At 49.0% G+C, this 23,589-nt stretch overlaps 10 protein-coding genes across 10 annotated transcripts; 7 read left to right on the top strand and 3 right to left on the bottom strand.

Annotated features, from left to right (window-relative positions):
- Positions 1–366: 366 nt before the first annotated feature.
- Positions 367–576, top strand: AKAW2_50429A (uncharacterized protein; the record flags this gene model as incomplete). Its single annotated transcript, XM_041690247.1, has 1 exon — positions 367–576. One exon carries the CDS (start codon positions 367–369, stop codon positions 574–576), a length of 210 nt encoding a protein of 69 aa, XP_041543850.1.
- A 2,141-nt stretch (positions 577–2,717) lies between these two features.
- AKAW2_50428A (uncharacterized protein) lies at positions 2,718–3,452 on the top strand (the record flags this gene model as incomplete). The annotated part of the gene is made up of 1 exon (XM_041690245.1): positions 2,718–3,452. The coding sequence occupies one exon, from the start codon at positions 2,718–2,720 to the stop codon at positions 3,450–3,452; it is 735 nt and encodes a 244-aa protein (XP_041543849.1).
- A 6,673-nt stretch (positions 3,453–10,125) lies between these two features.
- Positions 10,126–10,617, top strand: AKAW2_50427A (uncharacterized protein; the record flags this gene model as incomplete). Its single annotated transcript, XM_041690244.1, has 1 exon — positions 10,126–10,617. One exon carries the CDS (start codon positions 10,126–10,128, stop codon positions 10,615–10,617), a length of 492 nt encoding a protein of 163 aa, XP_041543848.1.
- A 750-nt stretch (positions 10,618–11,367) lies between these two features.
- Positions 11,368–11,625, top strand: AKAW2_50426A (uncharacterized protein; the record flags this gene model as incomplete). The annotated part of the gene is made up of 2 exons (XM_041690243.1): positions 11,368–11,384; positions 11,448–11,625. The coding sequence occupies 2 exons, from the start codon at positions 11,368–11,370 to the stop codon at positions 11,623–11,625; spliced, it is 195 nt and encodes a 64-aa protein (XP_041543847.1).
- A 449-nt stretch (positions 11,626–12,074) lies between these two features.
- AKAW2_50425A (uncharacterized protein) lies at positions 12,075–12,427 on the top strand (the record flags this gene model as incomplete). The annotated part of the gene is made up of 2 exons (XM_041690242.1): positions 12,075–12,347; positions 12,401–12,427. 2 exons carry the CDS (start codon positions 12,075–12,077, stop codon positions 12,425–12,427), a joined length of 300 nt encoding a protein of 99 aa, XP_041543846.1.
- Positions 12,428–13,850: 1,423 nt separating this feature from the next.
- AKAW2_50424S (uncharacterized protein) lies at positions 13,851–15,866 on the bottom strand (the record flags this gene model as incomplete). The annotated part of the gene is made up of 1 exon (XM_041690241.1): positions 13,851–15,866. One exon carries the CDS (start codon positions 15,864–15,866, stop codon positions 13,851–13,853), a length of 2,016 nt encoding a protein of 671 aa, XP_041543845.1.
- Positions 15,867–16,236: 370 nt separating this feature from the next.
- Positions 16,237–17,234, bottom strand: AKAW2_50423S (uncharacterized protein; the record flags this gene model as incomplete). The annotated part of the gene is made up of 2 exons (XM_041690240.1): positions 16,237–16,916; positions 16,976–17,234. The coding sequence occupies 2 exons, from the start codon at positions 17,232–17,234 to the stop codon at positions 16,237–16,239; spliced, it is 939 nt and encodes a 312-aa protein (XP_041543844.1).
- Positions 17,235–17,571: 337 nt separating this feature from the next.
- On the top strand, positions 17,572–18,408 carry AKAW2_50422A (uncharacterized protein; the record flags this gene model as incomplete). Its single annotated transcript, XM_041690239.1, has 1 exon — positions 17,572–18,408. One exon carries the CDS (start codon positions 17,572–17,574, stop codon positions 18,406–18,408), a length of 837 nt encoding a protein of 278 aa, XP_041543843.1.
- A 146-nt stretch (positions 18,409–18,554) lies between these two features.
- Positions 18,555–19,573, bottom strand: AKAW2_50421S (thiamine-triphosphatase; the record flags this gene model as incomplete). Its single annotated transcript, XM_041690238.1, has 2 exons — positions 18,555–19,248; positions 19,548–19,573. The coding sequence occupies 2 exons, from the start codon at positions 19,571–19,573 to the stop codon at positions 18,555–18,557; spliced, it is 720 nt and encodes a 239-aa protein (XP_041543842.1).
- A 3,544-nt stretch (positions 19,574–23,117) lies between these two features.
- On the top strand, positions 23,118–23,321 carry AKAW2_50420A (uncharacterized protein; the record flags this gene model as incomplete). Its single annotated transcript, XM_041690237.1, has 1 exon — positions 23,118–23,321. One exon carries the CDS (start codon positions 23,118–23,120, stop codon positions 23,319–23,321), a length of 204 nt encoding a protein of 67 aa, XP_041543841.1.
- Between the last annotated feature and the right edge of the window lie 268 nt (positions 23,322–23,589).

Genomic DNA, 23,589 nt, shown 5'->3' with positions numbered 1-23,589 from the left:
GGTCATCGTTAAGTGCCACAAGTGTCAGCGAGGTTACAGTCAGTCCCTGGTCTGCCCATGCCTAGAACCATGGCCTCAATGTTACCTTCAACTTCGGGCTTGCATTAGTTGGACCGTTTCGCACAGGGCTGGCGCGTGGTGTCACCTTGCTTTCAAGTCAATAAGACAGCCAACCTTTCTAAATCATCATGTGCGTCCTAGGCAGAGTCCTCTTGTTTTCGGGGCACATACAGGGAAACTTTCACCGAAATCCCGATTCTCCTAGCGTCACTCATATCCTCAGCGAACAATTAAAACCCACGTTCATGACCGAACGAGCTTCGAAAAGTACTGGCATTGGTAGAAAAGAAGCCGCATACAGGTATCATGCCAGATGTCCCACACCCCACGGAATCGTCTCCGCCCGACGACAGAAGACCGAACTTCCAGGCTGTCTCGGACAAGAGTATATTAACCCTCGACGAAAGAGAGAGGTATTGGACTCAGGACGTCGACAGTGTGGCCACAATCGAGCGTCCTGAGCATCCCAGTGATGAGGCTGGTGAAAGGGCTCACTCGTCGCCGCCTTGCGAATAAGTCCCGTCCTATGATATCCCAAACCCGGTCAGCATCCATCCTCGGAACTGTTCTGATCTGTATCTTCAAGTCTTAAAACTAGAGACCGGTGAACTTATCTTTGTGGCTGCTACCGAGCGACCTTCTATGTATAATTTCGAGCTGACGGGGAGCCATAGAAAGCTGGAGTAACAAGTAAAGCATCAAGACCAGGGAAGTTCATAGCCTGCACAAAAGAGTGAGCGATCTGTGAGAGTGTCCTTACCTCTCTCATCTCACCAAATCTCGTCGTTCATTTCGGTGCGAGGCTCTGGAAGCGGAATGAACGTCGCCGGGCGAAGGAGACGGGAACGGAACGTTTCTCAGGCCAAGCCGGGAGGGGGCCAAAGGGCAAGGCCTAAGGTACATCGCCTGAAACTAGTGTTCTTTACCAAGCTGATCCAGTAGTGACCAATTTGCGCGGGATCCTCAATGGAGGACCTGCCGAAATTGTCACACTCAGGGCATCTCCCCTTTATGCTTTGCGACAGTCTCATTAGACCGCTTACACATTACACTGGGTCATCGCCTTTTCGCTGATCAGCACGCGTTTGTTACAACTTGGGAAAGCACACCGAACTGGGTGTGGGGTGGGGGGCAAAAGAAAATGGACCGGGTGTCCGACTTCCTAGATTGTATGTACGGTCCTGGATGACCTCCCTCGCAGCCCCCAAGATAACCCGTTGCTGCCACCGGCGGGCTGGCACCGGCGGAAATCTCACATTCCTAGCAGAGGGATATGGGTTTACTCAATCAAAATGGCCATAGCCTTGTACAGTATTGCTAAGCAACCCGTGGCGGATCTCGATTCACGCCTTCCAATGCGAACACGCTACGACGGGAGTCGCCAAGAATCACTTCCGAAAGCACAAAGCCGATGCTGCCCCTGGGCTGCTGTTACTGTAGCATGAGAGTCCAAGGACCTGATAGAGAGACGGGGCCACATGCGAGTCGGACGGCCGCCCCGCTGTAGGCTGGCGAGCCGTCCTATCCGTAAGAGATGCGACCCTGAAATCCCAAGCAATTCTAAAGCTGACTAGCCCAGTTGCAATGTTAGCTAAGGTTTTCCTCCTCGACAGGGGGCAGATTGTGAAGATGTCCATCTCAGTTGACAGACTATTGTACATACAATCTAGGAAGTCGGACACCCGGTCCATTTTCTTTTGCACTCCCATCTCTCCCCGCACCTTACTACCTGCTCCCATTCTCAAGCTAGCACTCCTCTCCCTGACCACTAGGCCCCTGAGTGACTCACGAGTAATGTATTTGTCATCGACAATAGTATTGCAATAGTCACGTCTCACCCAAGCGATTCCTTATCAAGGCAAGCAAACTATAAGGACATGTCTGGCGGTAATGGTGGTGCCTTGTAGGCTTTATGTGGCCACTTTTGTCCGTAATTGGATCATAGCTGCATCAGCAGCACACAGCCCTAAGATAAGTCTGTTGCAGAGGTCATATAGGGAAGCCAATGGACTGTCACTAAGGCTTAGAGAAACATACTCTCCGATAGGCAATCTGGTGGATTAATTTCGAAAAAAAAGTCGGGATGAAAGTTTAAAAATGATTCATAGAATTCCAGTTGCGCAGAATGATTCAGATACACTAGTTAGGCTATTTCAATCTTTTGCACCGAGTTCATGACGGTGAAACTATGTATTACTGTTGCAGGTGCGACGGGTAGGGTAATTGATCGACGGGTGGGGTCTGGAGTGAGCACTAATCAAAATGAAAGGGACGTTGCTTGTGCAACTCCGATGTCCTGGCTATTAAAACTTAATAACGCAAGCCTTATGGTGTACTTTATGTTCTGTCAAAATCTTGCAGTAGGCAAAGACTGTACCGTAACTACCCCAATCACCATGTAGACTGGACCAGGGTGTGGTAGGTGCAAGGGTTCCCCCCTTACTCTGTTATAAGCCCCAACTTTAGGCCACTAGGTGTCCAAGCTTCCCTGCTCCTTTGTTTGGTTGGGCCAAAGGTACATAGCCATCTTCTTTTCCCCCTATTTACAAATTTCTGATCTTTCCCTTGACCTATAAGATATTCTTTGGCTCCCTGCTTTGTCCGCTACAACCTTGCGACAGCTACAACCCCCCAAGACCAGCATTAGAGTATAGAGGATGCCCTTGAATCCTTTCTTATCAATTGCCCTTCAAACTGCCGTGGTGGTGACCACACTGGGCTTCACCCCGGCCCCGTCAAGCATGAGGCCTGGCGCATTGGTGGTTGTCGCACTATGTACTGGCCATTGTATCTCCACTGCATTGGGATACTTCGTTCGGACACCATGGGCCAGCCTGGCAGGTGGTTATTCGGTCATGTTACTGCTTCATTATATCGACATAGGTTTGTTGACGCGGTGGGAATTTGTTGACCCCTCCGCGGCGAAATCGCCCGAGCCGCTAAATTCAACCTGGGTGGCCCGTGTACGGTTTGGTATCTGGGCGGCCTTCAATGCGCGATGCATTGGAACGCCTGAGCAAGTGAACCATGTTCCTGAGGCGATCACCTGCGACCGAGCCGCATTTCTCCGTCGATCTGCGGGAATTATCCTCCTCAGTTACCTGGGCCTCGATGTGCTCGGCTCGATGGGCGATCCTGAAGTGGGATCTCGCTTCCTCGTTGCATCTCGTGTGCCGTTGTTTCGGAGGATCTCCAAAATCAGTGCGGAAGAGATTGTCATTCGAGTCGTTTCAGGCATTGCAGCTGGCATAGGCTTATTGGCCAGTCAGGGTGGTTTCTATTATCTCTTCGCATTCACCAGCGTTCTTGCGAGGTGGAGTAAACCGCAGGACTGGCCTCCTTTGTACGGAACCTTGTCGGATGCGTATAGTCTGCGAAGACTGTGGAGGTAAACACCCCTCTAACTCTGTTCTTTTCTTTATTGGTATTGAACTAATACCGGAATAGTCGCGTGTGGCACCAATTAAATTCCCACAAATTTCGGGCCATCTCTCGATTTTTTGCAAGCGATATTTTTCGCTTCCAGCCCTGGACGCTCGCCGATCGATATACCAAAGTTGTAACGGTGTTTGCAACCTCAGCTTTCATGCACTTTCTTATTGACTTATCATCGGGGCTATCGCCATCTAGCTCCGGGGCTGTGCAGTTCTTCTGCACGCAGGCCTTCGGTTTAATTTTGGAAGATCTGGCAGTCAATGCCTACTCTGTTATACTTCGTTGTGGCGGGCCGTCTCGAAATTGGACGGCGTCCCGCGGTGAACGGATATTTGGTTTTCTCTGGGTCGGAAGCTTTCTGGTCTGGTCGTTTCCTGCATATCTTTATCCGATGTTGTATCGTTCCAACGCAGGTCTTAATGACTCGGTGGTCCCTGTGAGCGTTGTTGGAATGTTACAAGGCAATTTCTGAATGTGACATGGTGCAGCTAAGCAGTCGGCAATGAGCTATGATTAATCAGGCATTTTGCCTTTTGCACGGAGCAGGCGGGTGGAAGATGCATAAACGAGATGAGGGGTTGTGAATTTCAGCCCCCAATGTGGTGAGGTGGTCTGGTAGAGCGCAGTATTTGATGGTATTATCAATCGTGTCTTCGGTGATAGTAGATTTCGTATGGATTCTTTAAACTGCATTGACCGTTTATCACAGGGGATCAGAAAGGTTTGTAGGGAAAATTCAGAGACCCTCTCGCTTGCCTGACAGTCTTCCTTCCGTGGCCCCTATTGCTCCTGGCATGCATGATTCATGATCCAATATGCTTCTTGGGTGGCATAGTAAGTGGCCTGTCAGCTTAGGCTGAGACCGATGCTGCTACGTATCCAATTGGGCGTGTTGATCGCCAGTTGCTCATGACTCATTGAAATATCGATGGAGGAAACTGACAATATTCACTTTGAAGGTAGAAAATATCACACTACAGCGCTAACGGAGACATGACGGCTAGCAATCGTTATCGCGTCTCTGGGTTGTGGAACATTTTTTTGGTAGTTCTCGATACTACAATTGTCAGCGTCGCTGTGCCCAGTATCTCCACTAAATTTTAAGCCTTTGATTGTGGGTTAGTATGGCTCAGCCTATCTTCTGACGATGACAGCGTTTCAACCCCGCCTTTGGCAACGTGATTCAGCTCTTCGATGCAAAGTCAACTTATCTTAGTGTCGCTATTTTGTTTGAAGGGAAGTTTAACTGACTAGTCCATGTTTCGTGCCTACCATGTTGACTTGAGAAGCGGGATTCGTAGTATGCGCTGCTAGTCCGAGGTCCACGGCTTTCACTGTCGGTCGAGCGATTACACGGGATCATGATTCCAACCCAAGTTCTCTCTTCCTTTAGATGTGCGAATCATGATTATGTATCACGCTTAGTGCCGTGGAACAAGAACAGGTCTCAGCTGTAGCAGAGACGAGGAAGAATCATTGCAAAGCAGGCGAGAGAGGACAACCGCACTGTTTTATTGAGCGGGGTAATCCTTAGTGCTACGTTAGCTGCGCTTCTGCCATCACCAATGAGAATTTGACATATGTCCCAAGCATTTAATTTTGAGATACTGCCCTTGGCATGGGGGTAAAGAATTAGACACCGCCATACTCGATTACTTTACGGATGGATAGGGCCAAAACGAAAGGGTCAATATTCCGTCTTGAGATGGGAAACCGCGGAACGTCTCCATGCAACCTGGCCGACCAGCACCAGCAGCCATGGTAAACAGAGGCTACTGGTGGCAACATACTGGCTGGTGCCGTGTGCTCAAGACGGTATATCTCAGTCACCGAGAGCCTGTTCGTTGGAGAACAGAGAAAGTTGTCGCTGTGCTTTGCCTTGGTGGTTACTGCTATCTTGAGGGCCAGGCGGTTGTGCTCATAGCAATGGAAATGCCCGACTCTGCATTTTCTGAGTTTAATCACATACTAACATGAGTAGTCATGTTGCTTTCAGCTATGATAGTCCGTGCTATTACAGCACCTATGTCACCAACTTCTGAGTACATGACCTGCGTTGCTTCTATTTAAGGTTATTTTATTGCTTTAGACAATGAAGTTCATGCATAGCTGGCTCGGTCAGATAAGAGGATGTTGCATTGACTGTTGATGATGGATGAATTTTTGACCACATGACGCGAGACCAGTCATAAACGAACGTGATCCTCTGCCATGGCCTGCTACAGTACTGGTCTAGGTTAGCACAGTTAGATGGCCGGGCCTTGGGGGAGAAGCTCTTGTTAGAAGCGCCCGTGCTCGGCAGTCACCGTCAAATATCGGCCTTTCAAATCAACGCCACTGATGCGCATGTTTTCCAAGGAGGCACTGATTGGCCTCCCAAACTCTCCTCATCTCAAGTGACTCGGCATAGTCATAACGTTCAGTCGGATGATTTGTAATTCAACTGGGTGAGAAAAAGGTAGGTTTATGATTCAAACGAAGTACGGGTTTCTAAAAATGACCAGCTAAGGCTGTGTGCGACCGAAACCACGGTTTCCCTCGCTTGTACACGAACGGTCATGTCAGGGGATAAAATGCCCGCTCGTTTTGACGGGTTTCAATCTGCTTTTCCATTGACCAACATCATCATATGCCCTCACGGTTAGTCGGACGTGTAGACGACCATCTCTTTCTCATTCAAATTGTGGTGGAAGCCTTTTGGGAAGCCGGATCGCGGTCTAACAAAACCCGGGCCCGGGGATTTGGATGTCCTGCAGACCAAGGGAAAGGGCAGGAGGAGCCGGTGGAAAAGTGGTGAAAAAGTTCGCGGGGTGGGCATTTCAGGTATTCCATTGAACCATCTTCTTTGGAACGGGTATGTGCCATGAGAAGTTGCGGGACATTGATAGCTGTAAAATTGCCCGGCTAGTATAGTGTTCCTAATCAGGTAATAGAGCGTCACGCTTGGCATCGAAGTGCGTGGTCTATAAAGTCACTTTCGTGGGCCGCTCAAGGACAGCCAGCTTTCGTGCTACAGTATATTGTCTCCTAACCATTCTGTGTCTCAAAGTGTTATACAAAATTGCCATTCGATATGACTTTTCATGTTCTACGCTTCGCTAATCTTCTTACTGGAGTTAGAAAGCTGACCTCCCGATTTGAGGCCGAGTTAACATCTCCAGGCCCAGTGAGGATAGGGCATTGTTGGGCCAGAAGGTGTTTCAATAATACTGTACCCCCGAGTCCACTTACTGATACTACTCTGCTGAAGTGGGAGTTGCAGGAAGCCTGCGTACATTACACACCAAATGACAACAAGTGCTCGTTTTGACTTGTTGCCACGAAAGAAAAAATTGCTGCGGTTGAGGAGGTGCTACTACAGGTAAGCGACCAAGTTGTTATGGGATTTTATTTTTGGTTTTTAAAGGTTGGGCAGGATACATCCTCCACCATCCAGGTCTGGAATATATTTCGTTTCTTCTCCCAAGAGGGCTTATGGGATTCAGAGACGCCGACTTCAAAGGGACATCCAATTCGGTGTTGCTTCGCTGCCTTCAGCTCGGCTCCGTCATTTGACGGGAAGCGGGTGAGTAATATCGGATTAATGTAGACCAGTGTTTCTCCTAACGATCACGCGTGATGGGTTGCGTCTCCCTTTCCGTGCGTCCACCTCAACCACGGCCCCGATACAGTACCCAGACTTGCTATTATTTGAAGCATGTTGGAGAGGGATATGGGCTGATTGTATGACCCGTACGACGATTGTGCGCTCTGCCCTGGGACATGATCACGGCAATCACCCAGATGCTATGGATATGGCCGTTGAACACAAGTAATCTGGTGAGCCAGGGAAACGAAATGATGATACGATCTGCTCGCACGATGTTCAAGTGGGAGTGCGGTTGTGGTTTGCTTGAGAAGCCAACAACATCGCTGACCGCTCCTATAGGACGATTTCTGTACTGCCAAAGGTAATTCTGAACCTCTGATGCACGGTACCGACAAAGAGGGACAATTCTTGCGGATATAGCCGATTGACAGACGATATAATCTGACGTCTACTCTGCGCAAGCTGGCGAGAAATATGCGCGAAGGTGTCCTCCAGCGCCCAGAACACCCATCATCGACGTCTTTATGATAATTCGATTCCAACAAAACGGCCAAATCTTGTATCGCAATTTCAACTACCAATGGCCTCTATCATGAGAACAATTGGTACATAGGCGTCTCCGGTCTGTCCCCTTTTAATGGTCATCTACTGACAAAGTGTAGGCCGCACCTCGCAATCCCAAGGGATAACATGGAACGATTTGTTTGTCGAATATACAGCGATAGCAAATACTTGACGGCATCCACAGTACGAAAGCAACTCGCGGTGTATAATAGACGGGGAAATATGGACTTTTCTCCACTTGTCGATGAGATCCAATGGGTAATGACTATGTCGTGTCGAACCCTCAAAGACAACCATCCAGTAGCATCGTCACGCAAACGGGCAGTCAACGAGAGAGGTGAGCCAATTAATGGTGTTTGGAAAAGGTTCTCGCTGACTAGTGTTTGATTGTATAATTCAGCTCAGCAAGATCGTACAACGGAAGCATCCTCCACAGTGCTTATATTAAACGGATTGTGGGTATCGAGAGTGACGCAATCAAGAGTCGTCCCGCTACGGTGATTCCATTTACCAAAAATAAGAAGGATCGAACTTTATAACTACTACATAGCGTATTTAGGTATCATCGAGCCGGCGCATTCTGCGGGGACGAATGGGTCTGAGACTGACATGCATTGATGCCTGAGGCAATAATGGAATGGTGAGTAAGCTGGTAAACAAACCAGACACGCATTCTCTCCAGCACTCTGTTCCCCGCGCCCGCCAAACAACACCCCCAAACGTTGTTGAGTTAGAATTATACTCGATCATCTACTGAGTGCTCGTTTCAAACAGAGATGGAGGAAACGATAACCGAATGGTGATGTCAAATCGAAGAACAACAAAGGCTGCGAAAAGCGGCAGAGCGCCGCAAGGAGGAAGAGAGACTAGCACAAGAAGCGGTAGAACGGAGTGCAACCCAACACATTATTTTGCCTTCTTGATCGCTGCCATAATTCTCTGTCCCAAGCTACTGTATCCAAGTTGAGGCAGATCAGGGATCATCTACGCCAAGCACATCGTCCCGTGGCTTGACTTCCCCCAACTATTAGGAAATCTGGGGAAGTTCGACCGCACCGCTACCTTTCCCTCTCGCTCACTGTCCCCTTCTGATACCCAGATCGATGACGTTACGGATATCCAGAACAGGCCGGTCTATTTAGAGCGTCTCTTCGGAATATTGGCCGAGACACGGTAGACAACTTTGTCGAAAAGGTCATTGAGGCGTTGCGAGACGATGGACACTTTCAACGTGATTTTGGCATCTAAGGCCGAGTCACCTTCTACGATCGCACAAACCCGTCGGAAACTTCGCTGGAGCACAGCCTGGAGCAAATGATTCTTGAGGACGCGCGGACACTGTCACGACCGGCGAACACGACGCTTGGATGATGTTGAGGAAGGGGACGAGGAGCCGCGCAGAGTCAGAAGAGGGGTGGCACCGCGCGACGACCAGTTCTGCGTGCACCTTGTGGCGGATGAACGGCAATACCTGTTTATGCAGTGGAGTTCGAAGCGCCGCACAAAGTGACGATCCCTGAATTGGTGGGGTGGCGGGTATACACCGATGGATCTGACTCGGAATGTCATTGAACAGGAAGGCGACACCTTTGGATTTTATGCCGACTCGCCTCGTCGCCGCTATGGTCACTCAGATATTCTTATACATGAAGGACAGTGGCGTTCGATACGACTACATCTGCACAGGGGGAGGTTTTGGTTTCCCTCCACCCTTCGAAAGGATGATGCCACCATTGTTCCATAGTTATTGTGTATCCCGCATGAAGATGTGCAGGCGGATTTTCAGGGCGACGGTGAATTGCGCCTCCACTGGACTGCTATCGATCAGGTGCTTGCGTTCGCTTTTCAAGCCCTGGCCGTCGAACCTCGGACTCCAAAATAGCACGGTGTGGCATACGACAACCTATCAACTCGCAAGGTCGAATTCGACGTGTTGAGCGAGATTTCCGAAGCCTCCCGTAAAGACCCACAGGCGTCTAGTTATTGGCCCTCCCACTGGAAACGAGTTCGGAAAATGTACAACACACGCGCTCGCGCTCGTTGTCAACCAGGCGCATCTACACCGAAGCATTCGTCCATTGAAGGCAGCGGCACTGAGCAGTATTCGCATTCGCCATCTGCCGCAGCAACGTCGCGCAGCCGACCGAGCGACCTAGGCAACAACCGAGGGGAAGGGAAAGGATACGCGCCGGGCAGAGCAATAAAAAAACTTTTTGAAAGACGGACATTTTACGCGACCATACTGCACCATCGCGTGCATCCGCGACTTGGCTAACCGAGAACCACTGGATAAAAGTTGCCCCAACTGGAAACTCCACGGTGGTCCAAGACACTCCATCGGACCGCAGGAGTTCACACGTCAGCTCCATCGTCAACTGGCCCGAGGTCGGGAGCTTGGATTCGAACAGCTACACGTGTGTGGTCGGACAGGATATCTCATTAAAGCCACCCTCCTTTCCCGTGGATACACGGTGATCATGAAAGCAACAACTGTGGAGAAGCAGCATCGCCTTCAAACGGAAGTGGACAATTACCACCGGGTCCGGAACTTGCAGGGACAATACATCCCTGTCTGTCTTAGGGACTTTAAGCCTCGCGTTGCATATTGGTACCACGGCAAAATAATGGCGCAGATGATGATCTTGAGCTGGTCTGGAACGCGGCTTCAGCATGCCATCCATGATGGGAACTCCCGCTTCTTTCACCAAGAGCGCGACAGAGCTCTGACCACGCTCCGGTCGCGTGGAATAATCCACTGCGACAGTGAGTGGCGTAATATGCTGTGGGATGACCTGAGTGGCCGCTTGGTTGTCATTGACCTGGAGGATGTGAAATGGTTGAAGCGCCCCAGGGCCCTTGAATCCGTTTCTGCGAATACGCGGCAAACTCGCTGCGTCAGAGCGATGAAATATAAAACCGGCTTGGAAAGGGTGGAAATTCCGCAACACGGCAGTACCTTAAGCTTGTAACAGTGTTTTCGGAAACGTTGCAAAGCATTCCGCCACAAGACGTCGTAGCTTTAACTTACACCGAGTACTAATACACATTTTGCAACACGAACCCTACATGTTGCAAGAGTGCGACTGCACAGCAGGCTTGGGCGGCGAAATTATCCACACGACCTTCCCAGGCTTTGCAGCTAGAGATACATCCCATCAACCATCCCCCGTTGACCGGACTCCTTCGAAAATCTTTATTCGATTTCACAGCTAGCTCAAGTGCTCGGAGATTACTTGGCTGGCATCCGCCTCAGCAAGAGCATGTGCGATTGCCACGATGTTTTTGATCTGGCTCAAGTTAGCAAGTGAGGAGTGAACAGCAGCGCTCTGGTACCCACCCCGCGTCCATTTACAACAAAAGACTACAATTGTCGATCTTGAATACTGCTTCAGGCTGTTGCTCCAGCGCATTCGAGTCTTCGTGGTCGACTCCATCAATTACGTTGTCGAACGGTATCGTCGATATCAGACCCAGGGTGGTTTTCGCCAATGACAAGCGCAAGGTCTTAGTTTCTGGAGGGAACTAAAAGCAGTTGAATGATTCAGTGTTGCTATTCATATTCTCCGCATATTGGTCGAGCTCTGTGAGGAAACGAAGGTTGACATATTACTCAATCTAAAGATATTTTAGACTCCAGCGAGACCACCAAATAAAGGCGTTTCGAAGGTTCGGATACGCCACCCTAGTCTTCGCCTCTCCTGATAGTGTCGAACTGCGCAATGGAAATCATCTTCTGGTAAGTTCCTCCCATGATCGAATCCATGCTTCAGGCGTAGGCGATCATTGACAATGTTGGCAGGTACGTTGGCCAAGGTCCCGCATACAAAAAGTGCCAGCCGACAGAATACTTCTCTAGTTTGCGAACTATTCAAGGCGAAAACTCTACCGGGCAGTCCTTCAGCTTTGCATCACACGTCGCCCAAGCGATAGCATCTGCATACAGCATGCAGGATCTGCGTCCGAAGGAGGTCGAGTGAGAGCATGCTCGGGCTGTTAAGGCTCAACTATGGTCTTTGTGTACACGCACTGAAGCCGACATTGGGTTTCATTAACGTTTTCCCTATCCATTACAGGATACACTTCTTTTCACGGACCTCGACGTCAAATTCGAGAGTGGCCAATTCGTCACCTTTGTCAATCCATCCGGCTGCGCAAAGACAACCGTGATATCTTACTAGAGAGATTCTACAACCCTTACCAACCGATAGTCCTTATCAACGAAACCACGACTCTTCGAAAGAACCATCCGCAACAATATAACCCTCGGACTCGGCAATTCTGAAGTCACCGAGATCAATTTGATTCAAGCCTTCGAGGACGCAGATATTCACGATCCCATTACCTGCCTCCCGGATGGATAGTCGACCTATCGGGCATCAAGGCTCAATCATTCCTGGGTGAAAGACAACGATAACGCCCTGGTTTTATGCAGGCATTAGTACGCAGACCATTCCTCTACTCGATGAAGCGACATCGAACCAATCTTCACCCTAGTCCCAAAACTGGTACAGGTAGTACTCAGGCGCTTGGCAGCGAAGAGATGTATGACGATTGTGGCAGTTACGCATATACTGGCTACTGTACCGAAAGCGGAGATGGCATGTGTCTTTGGTGTAAGCCAGAGCAGATATGGATTCAGGTCGTGGAGCTGGAAAGTCATCAGGAACTGCTACGGGATAATGAGATGTGTTGGCAGACGGTGAGTATGGACTTGATTCTCTATGTCATTCTGGTTTACTGATTAATTTCCAGTGTCAGGACAATGCGCTCGATCGATGATTGTAAACTACGTGATTTCATTCCGTATAGGTGTCAGTGGGTTCAGAGAATCTGTCTATTAGAAGTTGCTTCATCATACATACAATATCATGGATTGATAGGCAGATAAAGGAACCCCCCCTTTCTTATCTACTTCCTGCCATTAAACTCCGGTCGAGCCTCAGAGGCATACAACACGTCTCATTAGTCCATCTGCTATCCAGAGCCAACCTCTACTTCCCATTATATCTAGTCAGCTGCACACAGCTTTCTGAAACACTACGAAACTCGGTGCTACTGGCTCGCTTTCTGCTGTTGGTAAAGTCTCATCTTCTCACCAGCCTGCGCCATTAGGGCCGTAAGCGAAAATTCCCAGGTACCTATATAGGTCGCCAGCAACAGAAACGGGAAAGAGGAGGCGAAAAGAGCCCCATAGCCATCGCACAAAGGATCTCTCGATCCATTTAATTCCTGCTTGGTCACCCTCGACTGAGAGAAAAACTGGGTCTGTTGCAATCCTTCCATTATCATCGGCAGAACCGATAAAAGAGAGACTTTTCGCCGGCGCTCATGTTCTGATGGCGGAGGCACAATCCCAGAGGTGCTCCTGGTAATCCCCCCTCCTTGCCTTAAGCACTGGTCGGTGATTCTCCGCCGGTTATTCCGGGCTCGAGTTTGCTGGGGAGCACGCCGTTGTTGTTCCTCGTTTTGGCTTTCTTCTTCCTGCTTTATGGCTGGACGCTGCGAATCCTGGTGCTGAATCCTTTCCGAAACGTCATTTGTTTGCGTCGATTGCGATGTACCATTGCTCGGTGTCGGCTGAATTGCTTGGTCCGGGTCTTTCTGATAGTGATTCTGACGGGACACTCGGATGTGGTTGGATCCTGACGATCCCGACACCCGGTTATGCGGGACTCGCTGACTGCCCTGATTCTGTTCTCCTTCATGGTGAGCCTAACTCGCCTGCGGCTCGTGTACCACATGGTCTGTTTGCGCCACTTCAGACACCCTATTATGCTGCGCTGACTGGACAGCTGGGCTTTGCTGTTTGCTGTTGGGATTCCGCTTAGATCTGCCCAGAGTGGTCGGAGTCCGCACCCTGCGTTCCGCCCGACGACATCTGGGCCACGAGCTGGGGTTGTCATTGTTCCAGATTATCTACGCGTTGCAGTTGCTGCTGGTACATAAGTCCAACCTTCTTTCGCATTTCCGTTTGAAATGATGCTTCCTGCTGTCTTCTAGCCGTCGGCGAAAGCTGCTGTTGGGCGATTGCAGTATGAACAGCTATAGCTCGCTGTGGTGCCAAGGCTCGCTGTGATAGAACAAAAAGGGCAGAAAGGGCCAGTCACCAATATAATGCCATGATTTTACGATTAGAGAAACTAGCACATTATATTGCATTCCGTCTCACCAATGCGAGACTCGCCATGCACTCCATTCCCTATCACGCCAAGTGTACTGTGCTGAAGAGTCTGTTTCCAGTATCCGTCGAGCCCCTGCCTGAGTATTTGTTGACCGAGAGACGAAGGGCAACAAGGTTGAAATTCCCCTCGCGCGCGAAAGCGTGAAGTGGACTGCGAACAGATACAGCCTCCTTCTGAACCACACCAGCGACTACCGCAATCTGGATGGCTGTATTGATCTCACGGATATGCTGCGCCATTTGCAAGACAGACTTTCCGGTATTAATGACTGAATCTACAAGTATGACAGCGTTCCTGTCTTTCAAATGTGTTTCCTCAATGTCCGCCGCACAACGAGCGTGTAGGAACATCGCATTCGGAAATGCATCACTAACCCCGAAGGCCATTGGCTCCCCTCCCCGCATCAGTGCTATTATTGCTGTCCTCGACTCTTGGAAGAGCTGGAACCCGTCAGTAGTATGCCCCTGCACGTGAGGTATCTGAATCGTCTCGAGGCCTAGTAGGTCAGACAGGTGGGTTATTGATAAGTAGTATCCAACGCGTCGATGCGCTTCTCTGAGAAGAGGACCACTAATTCTGGCGTCCCGCGTAGCCGTCGCTAATAGCTTGGCTGCATTTGTATCCGTACTGTGGGACACACAGAATCGGAAGTCAATTGAGCTCATCAGTGACTCCAGTCGAACTGTAGGAAGCCTTTCGGCGTCTAGGCGTGATGGTATCCCTTCCGGTAGGAGTAATTGGCGCGCGCGCAGTCGACCACTATCGATAGCCATTGCTAGTTCAGTCTCCATTGATTGGCTTCTGGTGCTAACGTCCCCCACAACAACAATAGCTTCATCAGCTCTGCTCAGCATGTCAAGATCGAGCGGGCTATCACCGAAAGCCCAGACATACGTGCAGTACACTTCTTTGAGACGGTCCACTATTGCCGCCTTCACACCAGGGGTGACAGCGAATCCGTCTGAAATGCGACCACCTCCGATGACGACAACCTTGCGAGAGAGACCAATCTTATCGAGAATCTTAGTCCACACTGCACGCAATCCGCAGGTCACGATCACTGCACCAATATGCTCTTTAGATTGGGCATCGCGTAGTAACGAAAGCATTTCGGGATACAATTCGACTGAAGACGCCACGCGCGTACAGATCTCATCAAATTCGTCGTCGTCAAATGACTGCTCATAGAGCAATGATACCTGGCGGAACGCGGCATATGAATATCTCAGATGGCTGCTGAAGATAACCTTTAATGGTGTCATATCGTTTTGTCGGGGTTTATATGCCCTCCACAACATGTCTCCAGTATCCTCAGCAGTCAAGGTTCTGTCTCCGTCCAGGACTAGGAAAGTGTCGATCAAATTGGTATGACTAAAGCGCAAGGAAGCATCAAGAAAGTCCATCGCTACGCTCAAGTTGTGGGTCTCGTTGTGCTTCTGAAAATCCAACAAAAGAGTCTTTATTCCAACAACATTTTCCGATAACACCAGACAGAATAGGATACTGTGGTCGTAGCAAAGCTGACGCAAAGACGTTTTCTCGGCCTCAATCCATTGCTGGATCGCGCGAACAGGCAGCTCCACCCTGTACTTTTTCGTGTCCTGCTGGCGCCGCTGCCACACTACGTTGGCGGGCTCATCCAGATACAGTATGTGTGTGAAGACCTTAAGGTCGCTCTCTGTGAGAACCGTTTCCAGGGCACCTTGCTCAGAGTAAAACATAAAATGCCCGGTGACGACGGCAATTTTTCCCGTTTCGATTGACGTTCTTCTGATGGTTTCAATGGCCTGCTTGCGCCAGCAGGCTTTTTCTCCTCCCTCTAGCGACTGGAAGGCCTCAAGTCCACCAGGTACGATATCGGCAATAACAGCGGAGCCTTCATGGTAGTTGAATAATTCTTCACCCAGTTCTCGTTTCAGTCGATCAATTAGAAATGATTTTCCCACCCCTGATATTCCATAAAGACCAACAACCACTGCTTCATGAGGCTTACAACGGCTGCTGCCCTCGCGTGAACAATGGCTAGTGTTATTCATTGTCGGTTTGTATGAGAGTCAGAAGGGGCCTTCCGAGACAAGTTCGGTCAATATATTCTGTGGACTATCCAGACGTCTATGAAGAGTGGCTACTTATGCTATCGCAAAGAGCGGTGCTGGCTTATGAATCAAGTAAGCAGAGGAGAATGGGCCCCTCTCTTGACGGATGTACATTTGAGCTTTCAAGACAAGGGTACTACTAAGGAGGCCACGCCTCGTAGTCAACTTGCTCTCGACTAGACCCCAATGAGGCGAGCCGACAACGGTTCGAGTCTTATAGCCTACATCGTTCGAGCGAATGAGCTGTGGGGATTATTTTGCTCACTGCACTAGCGCAGCGAATGAGCTCCCTTGAACAAAACCGGCTGCTCTAGCCTCTTGTTAAAAGTTGCTTTATTGGCAGAGAATGTGGTCCGCAATCAGGCATCTGAGTGAGAACCACATCAAATATTTCCAAGATACGGACAGATTGAGAGTTGGTGTGAAGGAAGCTTTTCAGCGTGCCAAATGACATCCTCAGAGATTTCAAGTCGAGCTGTTGGAGACCGATGCTGCGCCGACAGAGAAGTTCGATTGGAAAGCCATCGCCAGCAACCTGTATGGACGGAATATCCCGGAGGAGATGCTCAAGGCACTCTGCCAGCTCGCTGCGCTCACTATTGGTCGAGAAAGCGGGGTAAAACAGGTTGGAAAGGCAAATGCCTCTCAAGTCGAGACCTTGCTGCCTGGAGCTGCTGATACCCCTGGCAAGGGTACAGACCTGAGTCACATTGTACTTCCTGTACTGACATAGTGTGTATAAACCTAGTGGATCTTGGAGTGGTACGCTTGCGTCATCCTGTTTCTGGATAAGGATTGTTACTTTCTGTAACCGAGGGAAAGACACTAGAAAATTGATGGCTCGCTGCATGTCGGCGTCGCCGATGCTGGACTGATTCGCAACCCAGAGGGCCGCATTAGGGAATGTGATATGCATGCTCTCCGCGGGTTTTACCACGTCCCCGGCGGTGCTCACTGGCCCAAAATTGGGAAAGCCGGTGGTATAATGCACTAGGCACAGCTGTTACCCAAGCACGTCACTTGATGTTCTTTGCGACAGGAAATATTACCTGCTTTGGCTCTGCCTAACTCAAACCCTAGAGACGTGACAAAAAGACATAATCGGGATTCTCTGACATTGTCCAAGCGGGTAAAGCTCTCTTCTGTAAAGTCCAGAATGACATCGCCAAAGATAAATGGCAAACACCGCTCTCTGAGAAGCTTGCTCACGCGCGAAATCTCTTTTACCGCTGGGAGGTGAAGATGGTCCAGGATCAGGCAAAAAATCTCTCCTGGTAAAGCCTCCAACAATGTTTTCGTGTTCTGCATGCAGAAGTGCTTCAAGGGCTGGAGCTATTCCGTACCTCTTTTAAAATATCTTGGAAGCAGCTCACGAAACAACTTAAATATACAATAATGTCAGCGCCGCCTGCATGCTTGAACAGCAGAATGGCCCACGTTCTGAGCAATATATTCGGATTTAATGTGAAAGGGACCTTAGCATGTACTTCCCCCGCCTAATTATCCTTTTGCTAATGCCTTTGCTTCGGTCGGGTAGATTTTTACCGCCAATATCGGGCGCGGTGTTGGAAATTTCGAAGTAACGTACGAAATGGATTTCCAGGCATCGTGAATTACCCGAACTCCAAAATGTGAACTTCACCGAATGGAGGAACATGACGAATTTCTATTAATAAATTCTCGTGACATTTCCAACTGGGCAATCCGGTTGTGCTACGACCAGCTGCCAACTCGACAAGAAAGACAGGGGGTTGTAAATGTTCTCTACGTTATTGGGACTCTCAATCGAGTAAAGATATCTACGATGCGCAAGGACATGTACGCGAAACTTTTGAAAGCTAGAGAACAGCTGCTCTCATTTGGCTGCGACCTGAAATTCAACCTCACGATCTTTCCGCTCGATGTTTCGTCCGGCGTCAATTCTCAGCCCACCGGTGATACGGACGGGGTGAATGGTGCCGCTGGTGAACGTGGACGAATCGGAAACTGCGTCAAAGCAGCACTAAAGAGCATACATGGGAGTTCAACAACCCCGGGTCTTTCGGAAGCGGCTCTGGAGGCTGACATGCATATATTTGGAGGCAACGAAGCCTCGCCCGACACGATGTCGCCGGTGCCGTACGAGCCAAATTACCTGGCATATTATTATGCAACCGAAGACGGGATGGTTGCGAATGATCATCGCTATGTTATCGGAAAAACCACGGGGTTGGGTATTTTTCTGTCTGCAGTAGCGGAAGCATTAGCGCGAGGGGGAGACTGGACGGGAGGCAAAGTTCTACAGGAGTGGTTCCCCGACGTCGTGAAAGATCATGCGGAATGGCACGCAGTTGTCGGCCCTGAAGCTACAAGCCGTTCGACGTGGATGGAGAAAGGATACAGTGAAATGCCCCTTCCATTCATTCGGTTCTTTCGTTTTCTGCCCTGGCATGAACTCCATGATATTCAGACCAATATGTGCGGAGCAAGCAGACTTGACTGAGGTCAACTTGTTCGGTCGAGCCATTCCGTAGGGTTGAATCTGCCGACCTTGACATACATTTACTTGTTTCCGGTCTCTACCTACTATTAGAATGTCCGCATGCATAACCCGTCTATCCCAGTCCAGTGTAAGCGAGTGCAGATGATTCAGTTTGATATCCTCTCGAGGAATGCTGCAAGTTTGCCCTTCGGTTGACCCACATGAAATGCCCATGCATAACGAGTCATGAATCTGCGGATCCGGGAGTCCATCTCCTCCAGTCTCAGAGCGCGTTCTTCCTCGGTAGTACGGATAGAACTAGGACTCCTTGGGAGAGTACATTGCAGCTCAACTTCCCCGACCGTGTGATTGTCGAAATCCACGGTGTCTTGAACAATTGTGAAGTCATCGTCGACGACCCAGCTTTGCCGAAATGTTGTGAAGGAAGCCAACTCCCGTAGTCCAAAGTTGGTGAGTTCCGTTTGGCTAATACCCGTATAAAGTTGCAGGTGACGAGAGATTTCTTCTGGGTTGCGCATCTCCATGAACCTAGAATTCTGGAAATTTCCGCCATCTTTTATTTTGGCTTCCCAGTCACCGTCCCTCTTGCGGACCCAAATGCCTTTCGAGGATAGCAGGCCATCTAAATCGTAGTATATATCGTGCATGGAGCGTAAACCCAAGTACCGCAGACTTCGAAATGGCGGGTGCCCTCCGGCAAGAGTCAATGGCTGCACGGCAAGTCGGCTGAACTTGCGTTCTACCTCTAAGGTGAGCAGCCTGGAGGGGGCCATCGAGGAGGGGGCGAAGAGAGACCACAAGGCGTAATCAAATGGTGGGCCAACGGGGCGCAGCCTAGGCCTATATTGCCAGCGACCGGTTTGTCAATATAATCACCTCATGCAAAGGAGTGGTCGCATCAAAAATAATTAGGATGAATGCTGCCAGTCAAAAGGCCAGAGAGTATTGGCCGACTCCCGCCACAGAGATGGATTTGGGACCAAACATTGAGAAAAACAAGAAGCCAGGTCGATGATTCGTCACCTGGTGAACCAACCTCCTCTCATCACGTGCCGAGTCTAGGCGTCGCTGTGTCACAGCCTCACAGGTATTAACTGCCAACCCAAGTAGGGATTAGCATCAAGGCTGGTGGTACTCACAATAGGAGCTCGACTAGTTCCGACATTGATATCCTAGCATACGTATCGAAACCGAATTCGATTCAGTGCGTTCAGACTTGATCGAACAGGAAGTTAATAGCCCATTTCCCCAAAAGGGAGTTAAGGAACCATGCCTATCTATTCACCAGAAGGGGAATAGCGTGGTGCAGGTCTTTCTCTAGAAACACAGTTCCGCGGCAGTCTCGTCGGTTCCGGAATGCTGATTTAATGCTAGCTTGAGAACTTGGCTGACCGAAGCGGAGGCCCCACTTCGAAGCGAACGCAACCCATAGGGGGTCTGAGGGGACAAGTGCCATTTGCCCATTGGGCGTCTCGCCAGTGGATGACTTTTCGGGCAGCAAACGGCCTGTCGTAACGGGCTGCCTTACAGATAACTTGGGCCAGCCCATAAGTTAGTTCAAATATCGCTTACCTCAATATGTGAGTACATTAGCAATGCCACTATCCGAAGCACGAGTAATTTATCGCAATGTTGAATCATATCTCACGTAGGTAAGCTTGTTGGCCACATGATTCATGTATGCTGGGCAAGAGTTGCCTACTCCTCTATGTTCGGTGTTTTATGGTGAACCGCTACTATTAGGATACTCCTTCGCCCTACATGAAAGGTTATCTCTAATGGGTATCCCCTGTTTTGCATTACTTAAATCATCGCCACGTAGCCCCAAATGAGTCACATCCACCTCCGGAGATCTTTGGCAGTACATCTTGACAGTAGAAAAAACTATATTAAAACATGGAAGATCATAGGAGCATTGGGTTAGCCTCTGATTATTCTCTGCCTATTTGCTAACGGAATTTCTTAAATTGATGATTGACCAAAGCGTTGGAAATAATCCCGCGCTTTTCGAGAAAGATGTCGGAACTACTCTAGGGAAGACGCTTACTAGTATGTCAGAAGCGCCGAATGAAAGCGAGAGATACATTGTCGCTCAACTGCAGAGTGGCTCGGATGCACCTGAAGCGAGTGGTCGTCCATTGACGTCAGATGTGGTCTTTGGCGGGGCTCAAATTAGCTTGCTAGATGACAGCTAAAATATGTTTAACAAATTGGAAAGTAGCATGCGGAAGGAGCATTCTCATATGACAGGAGACAATCGCTTAGCGTCATACCTCGAAACTGAAATAAGGAAATGCGGCTCGAATGGCCTGTCCTCCCCGACGGAATCGTCTTATACGGAAGGTATTGAAGCAGAAATGATGGGCTGCGCCGATCGTCTAAACATCAAAATCTGCCAGGATCTCTTTGCATCGGAAGTGCTGACTCATTGGTTCTGTTTCGAGATGCTATTCGACGTTGGCGATCAGGAAAAGCCTACCAGTAGATACAGCCCCTGCAGAATCCCTCAGAGACTGGGCTTTCACATTGATCGAAAGCGACGCACAAGACATCGCATATCGGTTAAGATTGCACAGATACTACACCATGCCTCTCTTTCATAAGTGTAGCAGAGCCTCTGCACCATCTACAAGTGGATTTCTCGCCATGAACAACAATGGGGACTGCCATAACAGACGACCTGGAAATTCTCTGTACAACTTGGAGGCTGATATGGCTAAAAGAATATTGAAAGAGGTTGTGCCAGGTTTTGAGCCAGAATCTCCGGTATACAAACACAAATTCGATCACATCCAGTCACGTCGGATTCGCGGCAAGGGGTATCACATATTGTCCACCCACTCCCAGGATGACTTGCTTTGATACGCTCCACGGATCAACTCGGTCAGAATCGGATAGGCTTATCCGAAAACAAGTGAAGCAAGGAATAACGGTAACGTAACCAGCAAGCGAGTCGGCCAGGTAAGCCAGTCGGCCACCTCTGTATCCCATACTAATCTAACATTTATCAAACTCCAATATCTCAGCCACCGTTGGCTCAATTATAATAAAATATTAGATAAAGCTATATATATACTTCAAGAAACTAAGTATTAAAGATAGATAGTATAATAGGATTCATATTATATATAATACTAGTTCTAAATGAATTACCAAAAATACAGTGTAATATATTTTACTCGAACATATATTATAATTTATTTTATAAGATTTATAAGCTAAGCTTAGATATACCTTATTATGCCAGTTCTCTCAGATAAATTTGAATTTATGATGTTTGGCTGTAGTATTACAGCTCAAAATTTGCTGGATTAGTATGGGATACAGAGGTGGCCGACTGGCTTACCTGGCCGACTCGATTGCTGGTTACGTTAGCATGTCTTATTAATAGGAGAGTGATGGGTTTCTCAGTTATCCAAAAGCACTCTGCAATTTTTAACAAGCGTGTTTGGTCCATCGCCATGCCTCCTTCCCCCTACATGATATTCTTCGCTCCGGAGTTCTGGCTATGCGCAGGCATGAAGAGGAATAAGAATGCAGGAACCGTAGAGATAACATATTTTTGAGCATCATTTACAATGACCCAGGCTTGAGGTTCGAGCGCCCTCGTCTGCTATTAGCAGACTCTTTTCGTTACGTGAAAGAAAAAATGAGTACAACCCGACTAACAACTATACCTTCCCGTCGCTAACAAGACTTCATGTCTTCTAAGGGCTTCATGAGCGGTGGTATCCGCTTTATACATCACCATGATTGCTATGGAAGAGGGCGCGCCCCAATTTTTTACCAAAAGCTTAGGAAATGTGTTGAACGTGTGATTTGACTTGGCAACGGAGGATAAAACTCATTCCATTACTTCTGGGCAGATGGATACTAGTCTTCCCAAAGATAACAATAGCTATTAATCGATCATAAGCTGATTCCGGAATAGGAAATTAAGCACCCAAGTCTTCCTAACCACTCGAATAGGGCTAGCGTGGTACGGCAGCCTTGCAGGGGAAACTACTGGCTCTCGAGAACGAAACCCCTCCGATAGCAAATGCGGCCAGCGAGAGCTAAGAACCGAGACACCGTGAACACATTGAGCCGCTTGCCTGTTAAGTGGATCCGGACAGTACAGCGTGTTGAAGTGCAATCAATTAGAAAACGGGGGCTTTGAACGGCGGGGTAACTATGGGCAATGTGCACCGACCGACGACATGCACGAAATTGATAGCTAGTTGAATAAGCTAGCCAACAGTGTGCGTCGTACGCGATGAGTGAGAGATCTACTCCGTAGACCGGGTCGCTAAGTAGAATGACCTAAAAAGTTCTTATCCTCGAGGCTTTACTGGCGGGGTGGATTATTCCCGTATTTAGAACAGTACTAGAACATAATTGGCTCCTCAGCTTCTGCCGGAGGTGTTGTATCGTCAAATGCGACTAAACTGAACAAGACGAACTCGTTGAGCTTAAGCGTAGGACTGAAATCTCGCTTCCAGCCACGTACGGTATTCAATCTTCTTTCCTCCTCTCTCAACACAACTACTTAAGTTGGCCGAGATGGTAATAAGGATATGGCTCTTATTTGGAGATTCAGCCCTTCAACTTTTCTTACAGTGGGAAGGTCGCGCTAGGCATGCAAGCCGCGGTACGCAACCAGCACTTCCGGAACAAATATATTGTCCACTTTCGCTGCTTTTACCTGCGTTGTAGAGCAAATCAACCAAATGGTCTCCCGCATTGCCAGTAATACGAACCTTGCCCAGCGGGGGTTCGAACTGGGTCTTCATCGGTACAATTGCAAGAATCCCTCCCAGGGCAATTTTGTCTCTGACAAGCTGATGGCAACTACTGTTGAGGCTATTTCCGGTGCCGTCTTCCTAGAAACAAGCTGGGTTCGAGCAGCATTGCAGAGAATTGTGGATGCATGAGGCCTGGCGTGGCCAGATTCTTGAGCTGGGAAATTCCCATGCAAGGCTCGGATAATTACGGATCTCCTATCTTCCATTACGAATTAATGATTCGCATATTGATACGCGCATTCTATTTGCCGCAGAACAATCGCATGTGATCTGCAAAGCTATCCTCATGTAAGCCACATAACGCATTGCTCTACAGACCGTCGCTTGTAAGGTTCCATATGACCATTACTCGTTCATATGAGACGTTGCATGCAGCTGGCTTGTTGTACAGGCCAGT

The sequence above is a fragment of the Aspergillus luchuensis genome, chromosome 5 (genome assembly GCF_016861625.1).
Source record: "Aspergillus luchuensis IFO 4308 DNA, chromosome 5, nearly complete sequence".
Taxonomy (NCBI): domain Eukaryota; kingdom Fungi; phylum Ascomycota; class Eurotiomycetes; order Eurotiales; family Aspergillaceae; genus Aspergillus; species Aspergillus luchuensis.
This window is presented reverse-complemented; position numbering and strand designations above follow the sequence as displayed.